The 16,999-nt window shown below is 40.7% G+C and overlaps 1 protein-coding gene across 1 annotated transcript; it reads left to right on the forward strand.

Annotated features, from left to right (window-relative positions):
• Positions 1-71: 71 nt before the first annotated feature.
• LOC114360390 (oocyte zinc finger protein XlCOF19-like) lies at positions 72-11,286 on the forward strand. The gene is made up of 6 exons (XM_028315105.1): positions 72-100; positions 1,750-1,881; positions 3,117-3,188; positions 5,602-5,818; positions 9,033-9,179; positions 11,064-11,286. Exons 1-6 carry the CDS (start codon positions 72-74, stop codon positions 11,166-11,168), a joined length of 702 nt encoding a protein of 233 aa, XP_028170906.1. The 3' UTR covers positions 11,169-11,286.
• Positions 11,287-16,999: the final 5,713 nt, after the last annotated feature.

The raw sequence follows: 16,999 nt of genomic DNA on the forward strand, positions 1-16,999 counted from the left end.
TAAAAAAAAGATAGCAACAGCAAGACTCACAGAGGCCATATGAGGAACCATCATAGCGGCGACCGACCCAAATGGGACTCAAATGCTCCGAACACTTGCTGTAATGTATTCATTAGATCAAGCAAGACTCACAGAGGCCATATGAGGAACACAGCGGCGACCGACCCAAATGCGACCAGTGTGGGAAGACGCACTCTCCGAAAGAATATTATATTAATTAGATCGTCATTTGGTCATTTTCGTCTCCATACCATGTAGTAGCTCGATCCTCTATAATGTAGAGGCAAATGGAGGACTTGGCCTATACCCCAGTCGACAATGAAGAATGTTCACTAATTTTATTTTTTAGCTTTCTGTATTCTCTGTTAAAAATAAAAAATACACGTGAAAGAATTATTTCGATACGTCAATTAGTTTCCAAGATATTGAATTTTAAAAGTGCGGGCGGCGGCCGGCCCGCCATTTTATGCGCGTGACGTCATATTACAACGACTGGCTCATATTTGTATGGGAAGAATCTTGCAAACTGAATTAAGACCCACTTCCAGGCAACCGATTAAGCTGAAATTTCGCAAACACATGTGATTTGGATGACCATGCAATATTATGATGACATGGAGCTGATCTGATGATGGAGCTGGAAGGTGGCCATAGGAACTCTATAATAAAACGACTTAAATGCATCGAGTTTGGGCTTGTTCGTTTTGTATTGATGAGTATTTTAATTCTATATAGTAATCGGGGTCTAATGATGGAGCTGGAAGGTAATTCGCAATAAAACGACACAATCGCATCAAGTTTGGGTTTGGTTTAATTTTAATTTCTGTGATGGGTCTGGGTGTTAATATGTATAATAAGTTTGTATTTACAAAAAAAAAATATTTAAGTATGTTTATATCCGTTTTCTAGTGAGCGGACGCTGTGAATGTACGTCACACGGGGTCACGTGACCGTCGGCGGGACTCAATATTTAAGCGAACTTTGAATGCCTATAAAATCATAACTACTGGGTATTTTTGAATGAAATAAAAACTAATGTATTTGTAAATGTAAAAGCTTAACTGTAACATAGGTTTCAAGTGATTTTGCATACCTAGTAACATTCTCAATTGGTTATTTGAAATTACCAATGTTACGAACGGCCTCCTTTTAATAGTCTATGTTTTTATAATTTTATTTTTTACTATGAGTTGTCAACTTGTCAGCGGTCTGCTTAGTTCGATATCCCTGTGATCCTGTATCTTCCTTGATTCCTTAATATAGCGCTTTCCCAGAGCCCGGGTATCATTTTCACTCCTTTTTATCCCAATTCCTAACAACCAATAATATACTATTCTAAAAAAATCGATTTATCGATTTTAACAGTTGATTACAGAGTTTATTGCAACAATTTTAAACGAATACATAGACAAAACATTCCATAGAGTTAAGGATAAACTAAAGTTTATTTGGTGTTGTCATTACACAAATTAAAACTTTCTTAAATTATTTGAAAAGAAAACCAAGTCTGTGACAGGAAGTGGCATTGAATAAAGCTGTGATTTTTTTAGTTAGTCTTATAGTGAAATAGTGACCAGCACTGGCCCATTTATTGTCCCGAAGCAGTGGTAGGGTTAATACTGGGACGTGTAAAAGAGCTTTTTAAAAGCCTACTTACAAAAATAAATGAGTTTTATTATATTTATTACTATGTTTACGAAACTGCCAGTTTCTAAATGACGTGAGTTAAACCGCCATATTTTCCCACAGAATACACCAAGGCGTCAAGAACTTCGAGTGTCCCACGTGTGGGATGCGGTTCCGGACGCGAGCCCAGATAAAACACCATCAGCTGAAACACAGTGACATTAAGGACTATTACTGCGTGGAGTGCGACGTCAAGTAAGATTTTTGTGAACACAATGGGTGTTTATAACCCAGAATAATACCAGGCCTGCTCATCTCCGCGAGTTTACATCGAAAACAAAACACGCACGATGGCCCACCTACAGGATACTATTCGATAAGGCCTCACATACGAGCGAACATTGACTCACGCACGCGTATTCTTGTGTATGATGGAAGAAAATAAAGAAAATGGTGTACTAAATACTGTGCGGTATTTAACTGCCTAAATAATAATAAAAACACAGAATGTACTTTTTTAAGTTGCCTCAAGACACTGAGAGGTAAATAAGTAGTTAATATTATTCATGATAATTCATGCTAAATCATGTATTTCCTCCGCCATTTTCTGCAGATTGGCACCTCACGTCACATCATTTTACCGAAGTCAGCCCTATAGCTTCGGCGCAGTACCGATCACTGACGTTTGTCAACAAAACTTCTGACAAACTTGCTTGACTCTTGAGACAAGCTAAATTACACCATATTGTTAATGACATTGAGCATACATTTTTTTAAATACCTTCGCGAAGTAAAACTTCTGTACGTAGTACTTATTATTATTCTGTGATAATACAGCCGTGGTCAGGGAGTTGACGCTCAAAGCTAAAATTTAGATTCCTTACATCAAGGTTTTCCTTACATTTGCTTAGTTTAGAAGATAGAGTTAGTTTTGTGATTTATCCTAAACTATCGCCTATGGTTGGTTTTTAATTTTTTCCTCACTCTGGCGAGCACTTGCAGTTTGCTTTTACTTACTTACGCTAGAGAAGCGTCCAGAGTGAGAAAAAAATTAAACCAACCTTAGGGGATAGTTAAGGATAAATCACAAAATTAACTATAGTCCGGTCGCCGAGCTTGTAGGATTTCGTCCAATGACCCCAAGCTACCCACCCTTATCGCTCGCGCGTAATTATATTGCTGTCGCGACTGTGCGACGCGCGCCCGCAGTGAGTGTGCGAGCGCGACAGCAATATAAACTAAACAAAATCGTAGAACATACATGGGGTGATTTAGATACACTTTGATGTAAGGAATCTAAATTTTAGCTTTGAACGTCAACTCCCTGGCCATCCTGTATGTTGCTTTCATAATAATATGCATGGTGAGGTTAACTTTTTGGAGGAAGCAGTTAAAAGACCTTCAGCTTATTTTTTTTGTATCAAAGTATCTCATGTTGATAGCCCTATAAATAAGTAAATGTTTAACATTTTTATCTTTCTTTTTGACAGATTCAAATCGTCGCACACCTTACGGCAACACTTACAGAAGAGTCTGAAACACAAAGACAAGAGGACCTTTAAGTAAGTATAAGAACAGTTTATACATACCTACTGATGCATAAAAACCATCCAGTATCATACCTGTCATGTCTTACTTAGGCCCGATTTGACCAAACTTTTGTCCGAGAATAACTCCTGGTATAACTGACACATTGACAGTTTCAGTATGGGAAATATTAGTCCAGTAGAATTAGCTTTTAAATCGGAAATAATTCCTACAAAAGATTTTATTGTTTTAATGGCTTCATTGGTTGCCCATTAAGACTCTCCTAAGTTTTCGACTTCGACGGAGTTGTGCTTAAGTGGTGGGGGCCCCCGAAAGAGGCATTTTTTCGGTTTTCCGGTTATACCGCGTAAAGGACTTACCCTATCAAAAAGTGGTCTTCATGACGGTTGAAGGGCACTTAATCCTGCATTGAATAAGACCAAATTCATATATTTTGGACAAACCGTTCTCGCGCTAAAGTTCGGCAAAGTAGAAAATATACGTATAATTAATGACCCTCTCCACGTCCAATGGTTTGTTACCCACAGGCTTCCAAGTCTTGAAAAGGGCCACCTCAACCAGTGTAACCCTATCAAGGCTTACGAGCTTGATGCGCCTATCCTTGTTCGTCCCAGCCGTTCCTTAACTGCGGTTGCTGCACCTCTTCCTGGCACTCACCTGAACGACTCTGTGTTACCTACTGTGGCTGCCCCTCTTCCTTGTATCCTCCTGCATGACTACGTTGCCTAGCCGTATGCCTGGTCTAAGGTTCGACGCCAAAAATCAACAACAACAAGTTCATATTAAAACGCTGAAGAGTTTTTTGTTTGTTTGTTTGAACGCGCTAATCTTAAGAATTACTAGTTTGATTGAAATCATTATTTTTGTGTTGAATAGCTCATACATTGAGGAAGGCTATAGGATATATACAATCACTCTACGACTAATAGAGGCGAAGCAGTAAAGAAAAATGTTGCAAGCACGGGAAATAGTATTTAAACTATTTTCACTCGTACGAAGTTGATTTTGTGGCGTCGAACCTTGGACCAGGCATATGGCTAAGCAATGAAATCGTACAGGAGGGTACAAGGAAGAGGGGCAGCCACATTAGGTAACACAGAGTCGTTCAGGAGAGTGCCAGGAAGAGGTGCAGCAACCGCAGTTAAGGAACGGCTGGGACGAACAAGGATAAGCGAATCAAACTCGTGAGCCTTGTTAGGGTTACACTGGTTAAGGCGACCCTTTACAAGGCTTGGAAGCATGTGGGTAACAAGCCATTGGACGTGGAGAGGGTCATTAATTATACGTATATTTTCTACTTTGCCGAACTTTAGCGCGAGAACGGTTTGTCCAAAACATATGAATTTGGTCTTATTCAATGCAGGATTAAGTGCCCTTTAACCGTCATGAAGACCACTTTTCGATAGGGTGAGTCCTTTACGCGGTATAACCGGAAAACCGAAAAAACGCCCCTTTCGGGGACCCCCACCACTTAAGCACAACTCCGTCGAAGTCGAAAACTTAGGAGAGTCTTAATGGGCAACCAATGAAGCCATTAAAGCATAAAAATCTTTTGTAGGAATTATTTCCGATTTAATCAATTTTTGTGTTTAATTCTACTGGCCTAATGTCAAAATGACAAGTTTATTCTGAGATTAATATTTACTCTTGTTTGGTCGTATCCACCCTAAGTAGCAGAATGCCATATTATAGTATTAAATTCGCCTTTTGTACATACTTCGGTATTATGTTTAGTAGTTAGCAAACGCAAAACGTTTTAAATAAATGAATAATAATATACATAATACTATTTGTAAATACAATGTGAAACTTCATAAAGTTAAAACTTCATTATGAAAATGGGCGAAACTAGACCCATTTTTATCGTAAGAAAACATTTCATAAAAATCTTATTTTACATTTTTGTTTTTATTTCTATTCTAACTTGCCTTGTTCTTATAAAAATTGCAATTCTAGAGCCACTCATAGTAACGAAGCTTTGAATGGCGTGCAAACGTCGTGATAGGAATAAAGCCATGAGATTTTCCTGACAAATTCATGTCTGATTTTTACCCGACTGCACCAGAAGGAGGGTTATGTTTTTCGAGTGTATGTATATTTCTTTGGCACGGCCTACAGCCTAAACGGCCTAACCGATTTTAGCGTGAGAGGTGTCGTTAGATTCGTCTTAATCGTGAGAATGATACATCACCAACAAAAGAATTAGTCAATTATGCCTTCAACTGCATTTGTGAACACTTAGGCCCAGAACACACGGTGAAACGCAATTGCAACGAAACAGCAACTTCTAGTTACTTTTGAGTTGCATCTAAGTTTCTGCCATAGATTCCGTTGAGAGACCACACATGACGCAACCGGTTTGAAATGGTTATCTTTTTAGTTCATTTTTTTCGCAGAATTTTTGTTTATTCATGTATTTTCCTCCAGTTTCCAATGCACCCGATGCGACAAACGTTTCGAGACGGAAGCAGCTCTTCGCTCCCATACCCTCATCCAACACGAGGGCGTTAGAGGACATCGCTGTACGGACTGTCCTGCAGCGCTGGCTTCAAGGAGTTCCTTATTGAAACATATACACAGCGTGCACAGGGGGATCAAACCTGCGCTTAGGCACGTCTGTGACACTTGCGGGAAGGCTTTCCGGGTAAGTTAGAGTGTGAAAAGTGGTTGTTTTTAGGGTGAGTCCAGGGGGAAAGGCAAGAAAAGTGGTCGCTCCATGGGTGACTCAAAGGGAGAAGCGAGAAAAGTGGTCGCTCCTTGGGTGAGTCAAGGAGAAAAGCAAGATAATTGGTCGCTTTTTAGTGTGAGTCTAGGGGAAAAGGGAGCAAAGTGGTCGCTCCTTGGGTGAGTTAAGGGGAGAAGCGAGACAAATGGTCGCTCTAGGGGGTAAGTCAAGGGGAAAAGCGAAAAACGTGGTCGCTTTTTAGGGTGAGTCCAAGAAAAGAGCTACAGGTGGCGTTAAGCGCCAAATGACATGAAATTCCTAGAGCACAGGGGACTAAGAGAAATAGCTCTTCGCTCCCATACCCTCATCCAACACGAGGGCGTTAGAGGACATCGCTGTACGGATTGTCCTGCAGCGCTGGCCTCAAGAAGTTCTTTGCTAAAACACATCCATAGTGTACACAGGGGGATCAAACCTGCGCTTAGGCACGTCTGTGACACTTGCGGGAAGGCTTTCAGGGTAAGTTTTGTAAAGATAAGTGGTCGCTTTTTAGTGTGAATCAAGGGGAAAAGTGAAAAAAATGGTCGCTCTTTGGGTGAGTTAAGGAGGGTCGCTCCTTGGGTAAGTCAATGAGAAAAGTGGTCACTTCTTGGGTAAGTCAAGGTGAGAAGCGAGATATTGGTCGCTCCATAGGTGAGTCCAGGGGAAAAGCGAGCTTAGAGTCAGACCAGGTAGCATTAAGAGCCAAATGATATGACATTTTTAGCTATACTAAGGGAGAGAGCTCTTCGATCACATACCCTCATCCAACACGAGGGCGTTAGAGGACACCGCTGTACGGACTGTCCTGCAGCGCTGGCCTCAAGGAGTTCCTTATTGAAACATATACACAGCGTGCACAGGGGGATAAAGCCTGCGCTTAGACACGTCTGTGATACTTGCGGGAAGGCTTTCAGGGTAAGTTAGAGTGAGAAAAGTGGTTGTTTTTAGGGTGAGTCCAGGGGGAAAGGCAAGAAAAGTGGTCGCTCTTTGGGTGACTCAAGGGGAGAAGCGAGACAAATGGTCGCTCTAAGTCAAGGGGAAAAGTGGTCACTTCTTGGGTAAGTCAAGGTGAGAAGCGAGATATTGGTCGCTCCATAGATGAGTCCAGGGGAAAAGCGAGCTTAGGGTCAGACCAGGTAGCATTAAGAGCCAAATGATATGACATTTTTAGCGAGAGAGTCTCTATACTAAGGGAGAGAGCTCTTCGTTCCCATACCCTCATCGAACACGAGGGCGTTAGAGGACACCGCTGTACGGACTGTCCTGCAGCGCTGGCCTCAAGGAGTTCCTTATTGAAACATATACACAGCGTGCACAGGGGAATAAAGCCTGCGCTTAGGCACGTCTGTGACACTTGCGGGAAGGCTTTCAGGGTAAGTTAGAACGAGAGAAATGGTCGCTTTTTAGGGGGAGTCCAGGGGCAAAGGCAAGAAAAGTGGTCGCTCTTTGGGTGACTCAAAGGGAGAAGCGAGAAAAGTGATCGCTTTTTAGGGCAAGTCGAGGTGGCTTTAAGCGCCAAATGGCATGAAATTCCTAGAGCACAAGAAACAGCTCTTCGCTCCCATACCCTCATTCAACACGAGGGCGTTAGAGGACACCGCTGTACGGACTGTCCTGCCGCGCTGGCTTCAAGGAGTTCCTTATTGAAACATATACACAGCGTGCACAGGGGGATCAAACCTGCGCTTAGGCACGTCTGTGATACATGCGGGAAGGCTTTCAGGGTAAGTACTTATAGAGGAAAAGCGACAAAAAGGTCTTTCTATGGGATAAGTGCAAGAGAAGATTGACAGGGGACACAACTTAGATGAGTCCAGGGGAAGAGTGACAGGGTACACAACTTAAGTGAGTCCATGTGTGATTGACAGGGGACACAACTTAGGTGAGTCCAGGTGTGATTGACAGGAGCCACGACTTAGGTGAGTCCAGGTGTGATTGACAGGGGACACGACTTAGGTGAGTCCAGGTGTGATTGACAGGGGACACAACTTAGGTGAGTCCAGGTGTGATTGACAGGGGACAAAACTTAGGTGAGTCCAGGTGTGATTGACAGGGGACACAACTTAGGTGAGTCTAGGTGTGATTACAGGGGACACTCCTTAGGTGAGTCAAGGGGAAGATTAACAGGGGACACCCCTTAGATGAGTCCAGGTGTGATTGACAGGGGACACAACTTAGGTGAGTCCAGGTGTGATTGACAGGGGACGCAACTTAGGTGAGTCCAGGTGTGATTGACAGGGCACACAACTTAGGTGAGTACAGGTGTGATTGACAGGGCACAACTTAGGTGAGTCCAGGTGTGATTGACAGGGGACACAACTTAGGTGAGTCCAGGTGTGATTGACAGGGGACACAACTTAGGTGAGTCCAGGTGTGATTGACAGGGGACACAACTTAGGTGAGTCCAGGTGTGATTGACAGGGGACACAACTTAGGTGAGTCCAGGTGTGATTGACAGGGGACACAACTTAGGTGAGTCCAGGTGTGATTGACAGGGGACACAACTTAGGTGAGTCCAGGTGTGATTGACAGGGGACACAACTTAGGTGAGTCCAGGTGTGATTGACAGGGGACACAACTTAGGTGAGTCCAGGTGTGATTGACAGGGGACACAACTTAGGTGAGTCCAGGTGTGATTGACAGGGGACACAACTTAGGTGAGTCCAGGTGTGATTGACAGGGGACACAACTTAGGTGAGTCCAGGTGTGATTGACAGGGGACACAACTTAGGTGAGTCCAGGTGTGATTGACAGGGGACACAACTTAGGTGAGTCCAGGTGTGATTGACAGGGGACAACTTAGGTGAGTCCAGGTGTGATTGACAAGGGACACAACTTAGGTGAGTCCAGGTGTGATTGACAGGGGACACAACTTAGGTGAGTCCAGGTGTGATTGACAGGGGACACAACTTAGGTGAGTCCAGGTGTGATTGACAGGGGACACCCCTTAGATGAGTCCAGGTGTGATTGACAGGGGACACAACTTAGGTGAGTCCAGGTGTGATTGACAGGGGACGACATTCCATTATTACATTCCACGACATTTTGAACTTTGTCTACCAAACTATGCGGATGCAATAAGATTCAAAATTCTTTGACAAGAAATCGCTTTCTTCAAACATTTACCGTACATTTGTCTTAATTTCGCCAGGGCAAAAGCGTCCTAACGAACCACGTGCGAACGCACACGGGTGAGAAGCCTTTCGCGTGCGCTACTTGCGGCCGTGGGTTCTCGCAGCGCACTGCGATGCTCACTCACGTCAAGCTTGTGCATATGAAGATGCGAAGACGGCATAAGGTCAGTGGGTTCTGTGCCCGGAGGGTGTTTGAAGTTAAATTGTATAATATACAGCGTATCTCAAACAACGATAAGCCAGCGCCTTAGGGGGCTTATTCCACTATTCCCCGTTGACAGATCACGCGACAAGAATTTAATATGTAAGGATCCTTATAAGACAACTTTTTTTACTAAGAATATTGTAGGCATGGCACCCAAGATTATAAATAAATTACCAAAAGACATTAGATTAATTGAACATCTAAATTCATTTAAAAAAACTTTACTGACTTATTTAATTAATAAATGTTATTATAATATATCTGAATTCTTTGACGATAAATCTAATTAGTTTATGTAACTGCCAAATTTTATTGTTGTCTGACAAATTGTATGCTCTTTGAGCGGAACATAGTGATACTACCTAATGTAACATGTCACCATTTTACCTATGATTCACAATAAATGATTTTGTATTTGAATTTGACAATCCTCGTCAAAATTACGTTAATATTAAAATCCTAATATAACGGGGATTAATGAACTTTGTAGTTCATTATTCCCAATTCTAAGTGAATTAGTGAAGGGGATTAGTGAACTTTTTGTTCACTAATCCCCATTGACGGGGATTGTCAACGGGGAATAGTGGAAAAAGCCCCTTAGGGTGGACATGGTCATGACTACTTTAGGAAAAAAAAAGAAAAAAAAAACAAGTTTCCATTTAACGTAGTCGCTAGCGAGAGCGCAAAAAAATCTATGAAGATTTTAATTCTTGAAAGTATCTTCAAGGGACACATTTAATTAAATTTTTTGAATTGTACTGACCTTTCGTATTTCTTTTTTGTTCTTATTGTGTATCGTGTACAATAAAGTGTACCTATTTATCTTATTTTTTTAAGCAGTCGCTAGTGATGACGTTTGGTATAAACTCGCACTAAGCACACTGAGCGAAAAAGCGCCTTAAATACGTTTTTCCACTTGTCTAGAAGGGCTAATGATGACTGTCGGCCGTTTGGTGTAGTGGTTCAGAACGGACTACTATGCCGAGAGGTCCCGGGTTCGATTCCCGGCCGGGCAGAAAATGAAATGGTGAATTTTAATTTCTGTGACGGGTCTGGGTGTTACTATGTATAATATGTATGTATTTAAAAAGTATATATGTAGTATATCCGTTAAACTAGGACCCATAACACAAGCATATTAATTGCTTACTTTGGGGCTAGATGGCGCTGTGTGAGATTGTCCAAAGATATTTATTTATTATTTATTTTAACTTATGATTATTGCATCGCGAAGCCGCCAGTGGCCTAATTCACGTATTTTGACAGTCAAGATCTCGTTGACGTTTAGAAGTCGTCCCATTGAAAAACAGTTCTAAATCCGTATTCACAAGGGTCATTTCGATAGGACGATCGCTCGATAGGATCGCATTCAGCGATTTGTTGTCGTTGAAGTTTTGTTACGTGAATAAGGCTACTGGGCTAGCGGTTCGCGTACTGAAACTGAAATGCCAGCAGTCGCGGGGTCAATCCCTGCACAACACAATTTTTTTGTAATAGTGAAGTGTTCTTTACTGTGTTTAAAGTCCGGTCTCCGAGCGAGCACGTAGAATTTTGTCCAATGACCCCAAGCTACCTATTAGATCCTAATCGCTCGCGCGTAATTATATTGCTGTCGCGCTCGCACACTCACTGCGGGCGCCCGTCGCACAGTCGCGACAGCAATATAATTACGCGCGAGCGATAAGGATGGGTAGCTTGGGGTCATTGGACGAAATTCTACGTGCTCGGCGACCAGACTATAAAAAAAATTGCATGTTTATAGCCGTTATTTGGTACCCACACTACAAGTTTCGCTCAGTTTGAGCTAGATGGCGTTAACATAATAATTATGTTGTTGTCCCAGTTGGATCCGGAGCCCGAGCCTCTGCCCGCCAAGGAACAAAACCTGAAGACAGAATGGCGATCAGCGCCGCCGCCTTGCGACATATACTACCACGTTACTGCCTGAATTGTAGTGAATTAGTTACTAAACATACTATTCGACACCACCACCGACCAGTGGGTCTAGACAAAATGCACTTTTTGATCGAATCGAAAACCGAATATGTCAACTCCATACCAAAAAAAAAACCTTCGACCACTTTTCGACTGGTTTGCGATTATAATGTGCACCCACTGTATTTGAACTAAATAAAAAAAACTTTCTTTCTTTCTAAATCCCGGTCTGTGAGCACGTAGAATTTTGTCCAATGACCCCAAGCTGACCTATCCTTATCGCTCGCGCGTAATTATATTGCTGTCGCGACTGTGCGACGGGCGCCCGCAGTGAGTGTGCGAGCGCAACAGCAATATAATTACGCGCGAACGATAAGGATGGGTAGCTTGGGGTCATTGGACAAAATTCTACGTGCTCGGCGACCGGCCTATAGTTACTAAATAGACTATTTGACACACATCATAGTAACTGAAGGGAGATTTGCGAAAGGGGCGTGGCCGGTGTCGCAGCAATATGCCCAAAAACAGAACACATTGCTCGTGACAGCAATGATGACAGCAGCGACGTCATAATGTAAACAGATTACATTGCTTGCGTACTAAAGATTATTTGAACGTTGAGTACTGATACCTCAGTGGATAATGAGCACATATTTTGATTACTTTGTGTGTGTGAATTTCTAATGCGACACTGAGTTTAGAACTCTCTATATCTCTAGATTTGACATAAAAAAGCTCATTTATTTTTGCAAATAGGCTTTTAAAAAGCACTTTACACGTCCCAGTGTTAACCCTACCACTGCTTCGGGACAATAAACGGGCCAGTGCTGAGAAGAAGCAGCGCAAGAAACTCAGTCACTATTGTCAGCACCAAATACCACCAATAAATTGAAGTAGGTACTTTTTAAAACTGTCAAAACGAGACTCCCATAGATTTTTTTGTCTGGCAAATTGGCAATATAAGCAAGTGACGTCGCTATTTTGTCAATTCAAACTACTTTTTTCAATGAGGGTTTTCGCGAATGAAAGATCCGCTAGATGGCGGGACGTGGATGTGGGGTCCGACTGCTGCGTGATTGGTGGATTTTGACATATCTGTCAATGTCATGTCAAAAATAACCAATCATGCAGCATTTGGACCTCGCGTCTACGTATTGCCATCTGGCGGATTTTTCATTCGCGAAAACCTTGTAATGAAGGTATGCAACCAAAAATCTTAATTTAAAATTAATTATATTTTAAGACCAGAATGAAGTGTGATTTCGAATTATTTGGGAATGGCGTCAAATAGTCTATTGTAAATAGTAGTGAATTATTTTAATTAGTGTGCCCAGCGATAAATTATTACTTGCAAGATTTTTTAATGTTTTATGGTTAGAAAATAATAAATGTTGCGGTCTGCGGTCAGTTGGTCAGGTCAAAGTGAACGCAGTCCGTATCATGTGCAGTCAGCGGTAGGCACCCAAAGCATAGATCGTGTCATCAACTCGGACGCCCTTCAGGTTCAGAATGTCCAATTCCCAAAATGTCCAACGGTTTCAAAATGTCCAATTCCCGGAATGTCCAATTCCCAAAATGTCCAATTCCCAAAATGACCAATTCCCAAAATGTCCAATTCCTGAAATGACCAATTCCCAAAATGTCCAATTCCTGAAATGTCCAGTTCCGGAAACGTCCAATTCCCAAAATGTCCAATCTGCTATTATGATGGGTTTGTTAAAATAAGTCCTCATTCTTCCGTTAATGTTGAGTGTTATCGGTACACGCTAAATCAGTGTTTACTAAAACTACCTCCTTCTTATAAAGACATATTAATCCGAAATCTAATTGTGAAAATGTTGTATGGATTGAAGTATTCGGTCCCTACAAACATCTTTGCAACATTATAAAATGCATGAAAAAAAAAACGCGAACGGGCAGGGGGTCGCCAAAAATTTTTTCATACTTGGGGGGGTTGTGTTATGAAAAAGGTTGAAAAATACTGCGCTAAATGATCCATGAGTGCACACGCACACTACAGTAATGCCTTACGGCTTGCTCGGACCACACTCCCCGCACCCCGCGCGACCGAGACCAAACATCGGGCGCGGCCGAGTGGATGCAACAAACTATAGCCAAAAAGTTATCAATACGTCTTTGGTTGGACTCAACTTTTTGGTCACTAGGTGTCATGAACTACTTATTAACGCTGACTGTATCAATTTATTTTAGTCTAGGCGCAGACCAGCGATTTTTAGTTGGCCGATAGTTGAGCCCGATTCTAATTTGTGTGAAGAATCGGCCGATACCAAATCGGTGTAATGTGCGCACTTCCATACATCTCCATACTGACTGAAAGTCGGTGGTCTGCGCTCAGGCTTAAACATTTATTTTTCTAAATACATACTGTAAGATTGAACGTTTATTTGATTCCTAATAATGTGTAATGTTTGTTTATCGCCTAAGCCTGACAAAATTCATACTACTATTATAAAATAAAATAAATTTCAAGATTTGTATCGTGTTGTTTCTATGAAAACCTTCCCAAAAACATTACTCTTCTTTGTCTATAGTTGAGTAAAATCTGACAACAAATAATAGGATTTTAATTGAAAACAAATGACTATGTTCATAAATCATTTATTTTTGAGCATTTATAAATTCTATTCCTATTTCAGAACTAACAGAATGTATTACAGTTACAACAAATTAGACTTTCTTGGCAGTCGGGTAAAAAACTTTTATTTAAATTTTGTAGGAAATAGCGCCATCTAGTTAGCACTAAGCAGTTAAGGTTTAATAAAAGAATACATTTACGAAGTTTGTTGGCATCACACACTTATTATACTACTATAAATAACTAATTAATATTATACAAAAGACGGAGGTAAAGATATACAAGAGAAATATACAACACTAAAAATGTATAAAGGAAAAATAAGAAATACATAACTTAAAAGTAATTATGGCGCTGTTATTAATTTATTGACGTCACTTAAAATTAACTACACTTATATTTATATGAAAGTTATTTAAAAAAAAAGAAGCATTTACACGCTTCAAATTATACAAGGTTAGATGAAACAGAAGACAGCATAAAAAAAGATAAGTTAAGAGCGTTTACGCCGTTTGGCGCAAAAACAGTACTTTTTCAACCCGTTACAATCATTAAGCAGTTGGCATAAATAATTAGGCAATTTCGTCGTCTAAATAGTTAATTGAGAAAATATTTCGATTAGTATAGTATTTAAGAATTCTATCAAGATAAGTCCACACAGGTTTTCAAATTTCCACTTTAGCGTCAGTTTACAAGCTGAAATTTTTATAAAAATACTGTGAAAACGATGTAACAAACATTTATATCCTATAGCATAGGTCCTTAGGCAAATAGTTAGTTGAGAAAATTCTTAGATTTATGCATTTTACAATAAGAAATCACAAATTCAAACAACGTGAAATACCCAAAACTCAAAGTGATTTTTACACCATTATTATTCTTTAATTCAACAAAAAAATAGCTTAATACAATAAAATACCATCTTCTTTAAAATATTTACTTTGAAACGATATATAATTCATTGTTATTGTTTTGCTATAAACATTTGAAAACTATTAAAAAACGCCGCGCGCGAATCATTTCCAATGATGCCCCTTGAAACGCCGCGCTTCGCGTAAACGCTCTTAATTAAAGAAGAGAAATAGACACAAAGCAAGTAAAAACCTAAAACTAATAAAACTTATTGTTGACGACACAACCTTACATTATCTACACTTAAGAAGAGTTATTATTAAAAGAAACTTGGTTTATACAATTTACAAGCTACTAAATTATGACAGAGAATAAAGAAGTAAAAAAAATGAATAAAATATTCACACAAACAAGAAAAGTAAACATACAAACAAAATAAAAAGTTATTAAACAAAAGGAAACGGAAACAAGAAATACAAAACTTAAAACTACTCGATCCCGTCAAAAAGGTCGCGGTAAACTTCAGGGATTATTATAGGTTGAGTTAATATCACCAGGTCTTCAGTTAGAAACCTTTCTCGCTCAATATCGTCTAACACCGCCAGACAAGAACTTTTATATTCCGTCCCATGGCATTCAGCGATTTCCCTATACGTCAAGATTCCTCCTGTTTTACCTTTGTTCTTAATAACAGAGAGCAGTAACCTACCAAAGTCCCTGTTATTGTAACAATCACTCGCGTACTGCTCTAGGTATGATGTCACGTAGGAGACCACAGGCGGTGACAGGTCACTGCCGAGAAACAGAGCGTTGATAGTGACCAGATTATGGACGAACTGCTTTGATGAAAACTTCACTATCAGCAGCGCGTCCATAAGTAGGCCGCGTTTGTCCTCGGCAATGTTCACCACGAAGTCCTGCAGTACGCGCTTAGGTATTTTGACGTTCTTGACCAGGTGTCTAGCGAAGAGACGACGGAAATTAAGAGGCCTGGCGGTGTGAGCACGTTTGAGTAAGTCTATGGTTTCCCAGGAGTACTCAGCTCTTTCTAGGTAGTGCGGGAAGAATGATGTAAAAAATAAATTAATCACCTTCCCGCTGAGCAATTTCGCGGAGAACACCGCTCGACATAGCTCTCCAGCTGCTTTGTGGGAGAGATTTTTTCCCATGTCGACGAAAACGTTGTTGAAATAGGGACTTATGGCATCTCTCCACTCAAAATCGTCGGTCGTATCGGCCGGTTGTTTAGGCCTTACTATTACACCCGTAGCGACGGTGTATATGAGCTGAATTGTGCTCAGTATCAGGGACGGGTTCTCTTCATACGGCTGACATATGACTTTGGAATCTTCTGGACACTTTCGCCCTGTCTCGTCATCTTCTTGTTCGGGTGCTGGCTGCTTAGGACTCTTCCTGAACCAGACCTCTTCGCTCTGCAAGTAGTTCAGGCTCATAATCGAGTCGTTGACTTCGAGGTACCAATCACTGGGAGCTTCCATGAGCTCGATGAAGCTACGACGAGCTGCCTGACGCGCCATTTTCACAAATTCACAATTTATTACACGAAGAAACAGTCACTTTAAGTTTGCTTGGGGCAAACTTGGATTTCACTAGTTGTTAACTGTGTTGTATCTTGGATAGACACAAGTTGCAGCGGTGGCAACGAGAGGTGAGGTCGCGGAAAAAGTTGTAGGTAAGACTGGTAAGACGTGGGTGTATGCTGGCGCGGACACGAGCGTACTAACTTGCCAGTTGCCTGAGTAAGAAATAAAAACGATAGTTGCTACACCAACCTCTGTCAGGTATAATCTTTCATTTGTTTAAGGGTCATAAAGACGCCTCTAAAATTATGGTATTTTTAAACAAAGGAAAGTACCTAGGTAGGTACCATTTTTTTGTAAATCTACCTTCTGATAAGCCCTCCCTTTTGTTTCCGGGCCTTATAGATGATTTCTTTTGTTCAGAGATGAATATTTTTGTTTTTAAACAAAAGAAAATACCATTTTAAATTTTGTTAAAAATGCTGCACGTGCAAATTCCGGTTTTGCTATTTATAAATTTATCAACAAAAGAGCAATTTTGGTACCTAAACTCTGTTGTTGTAGAATGCAATATTCACTGTTTAATTTTTTATAATAGGTCTCTGCAAAACTTGCTTTATAAAAGTTAAGACGGGTCTCCCTTACATACAGGGACTTAGGTACTTACATACCTATATCCTCTTAATTTTTTTTATTATTTTGTAATTTATTACGTGGTATATTTTTTTCGTTAAAGGTAGGTAATTATCTACCTATACAGGGTGTTAGGTAAATGGGTATATGAGCCGACACTAGCCCATGTTAACATGGTCATATAAATGGTATGGTGAAGTCAGAAATTTGATAATTATCATC

The sequence above is a fragment of the Ostrinia furnacalis genome, unplaced genomic scaffold, assembly GCF_004193835.3.
Source record: "Ostrinia furnacalis isolate ACB-3 unplaced genomic scaffold, ASM419383v2 OfSCF4979, whole genome shotgun sequence".
NCBI lineage: Eukaryota > Metazoa > Arthropoda > Insecta > Lepidoptera > Crambidae > Ostrinia > Ostrinia furnacalis.

Bases quoted from the DNA above. Each gene is read 5' to 3' on its own strand.
- LOC114360390 (XM_028315105.1), top strand. From the start codon at position 72: ATGGGACTCAAATGCTCCGAACACTTGCT. The intron at 1,882-3,116 runs GTAAGATTTTTG...TCTTTTTGACAG, and splicing joins TGCGTGGAGTGCGACGTCAA to ATTCAAATCGTCGCACACCT. The intron at 3,189-5,601 runs GTAAGTATAAGA...ATTTTCCTCCAG, and splicing joins AAAGACAAGAGGACCTTTAA to TTTCCAATGCACCCGATGCG.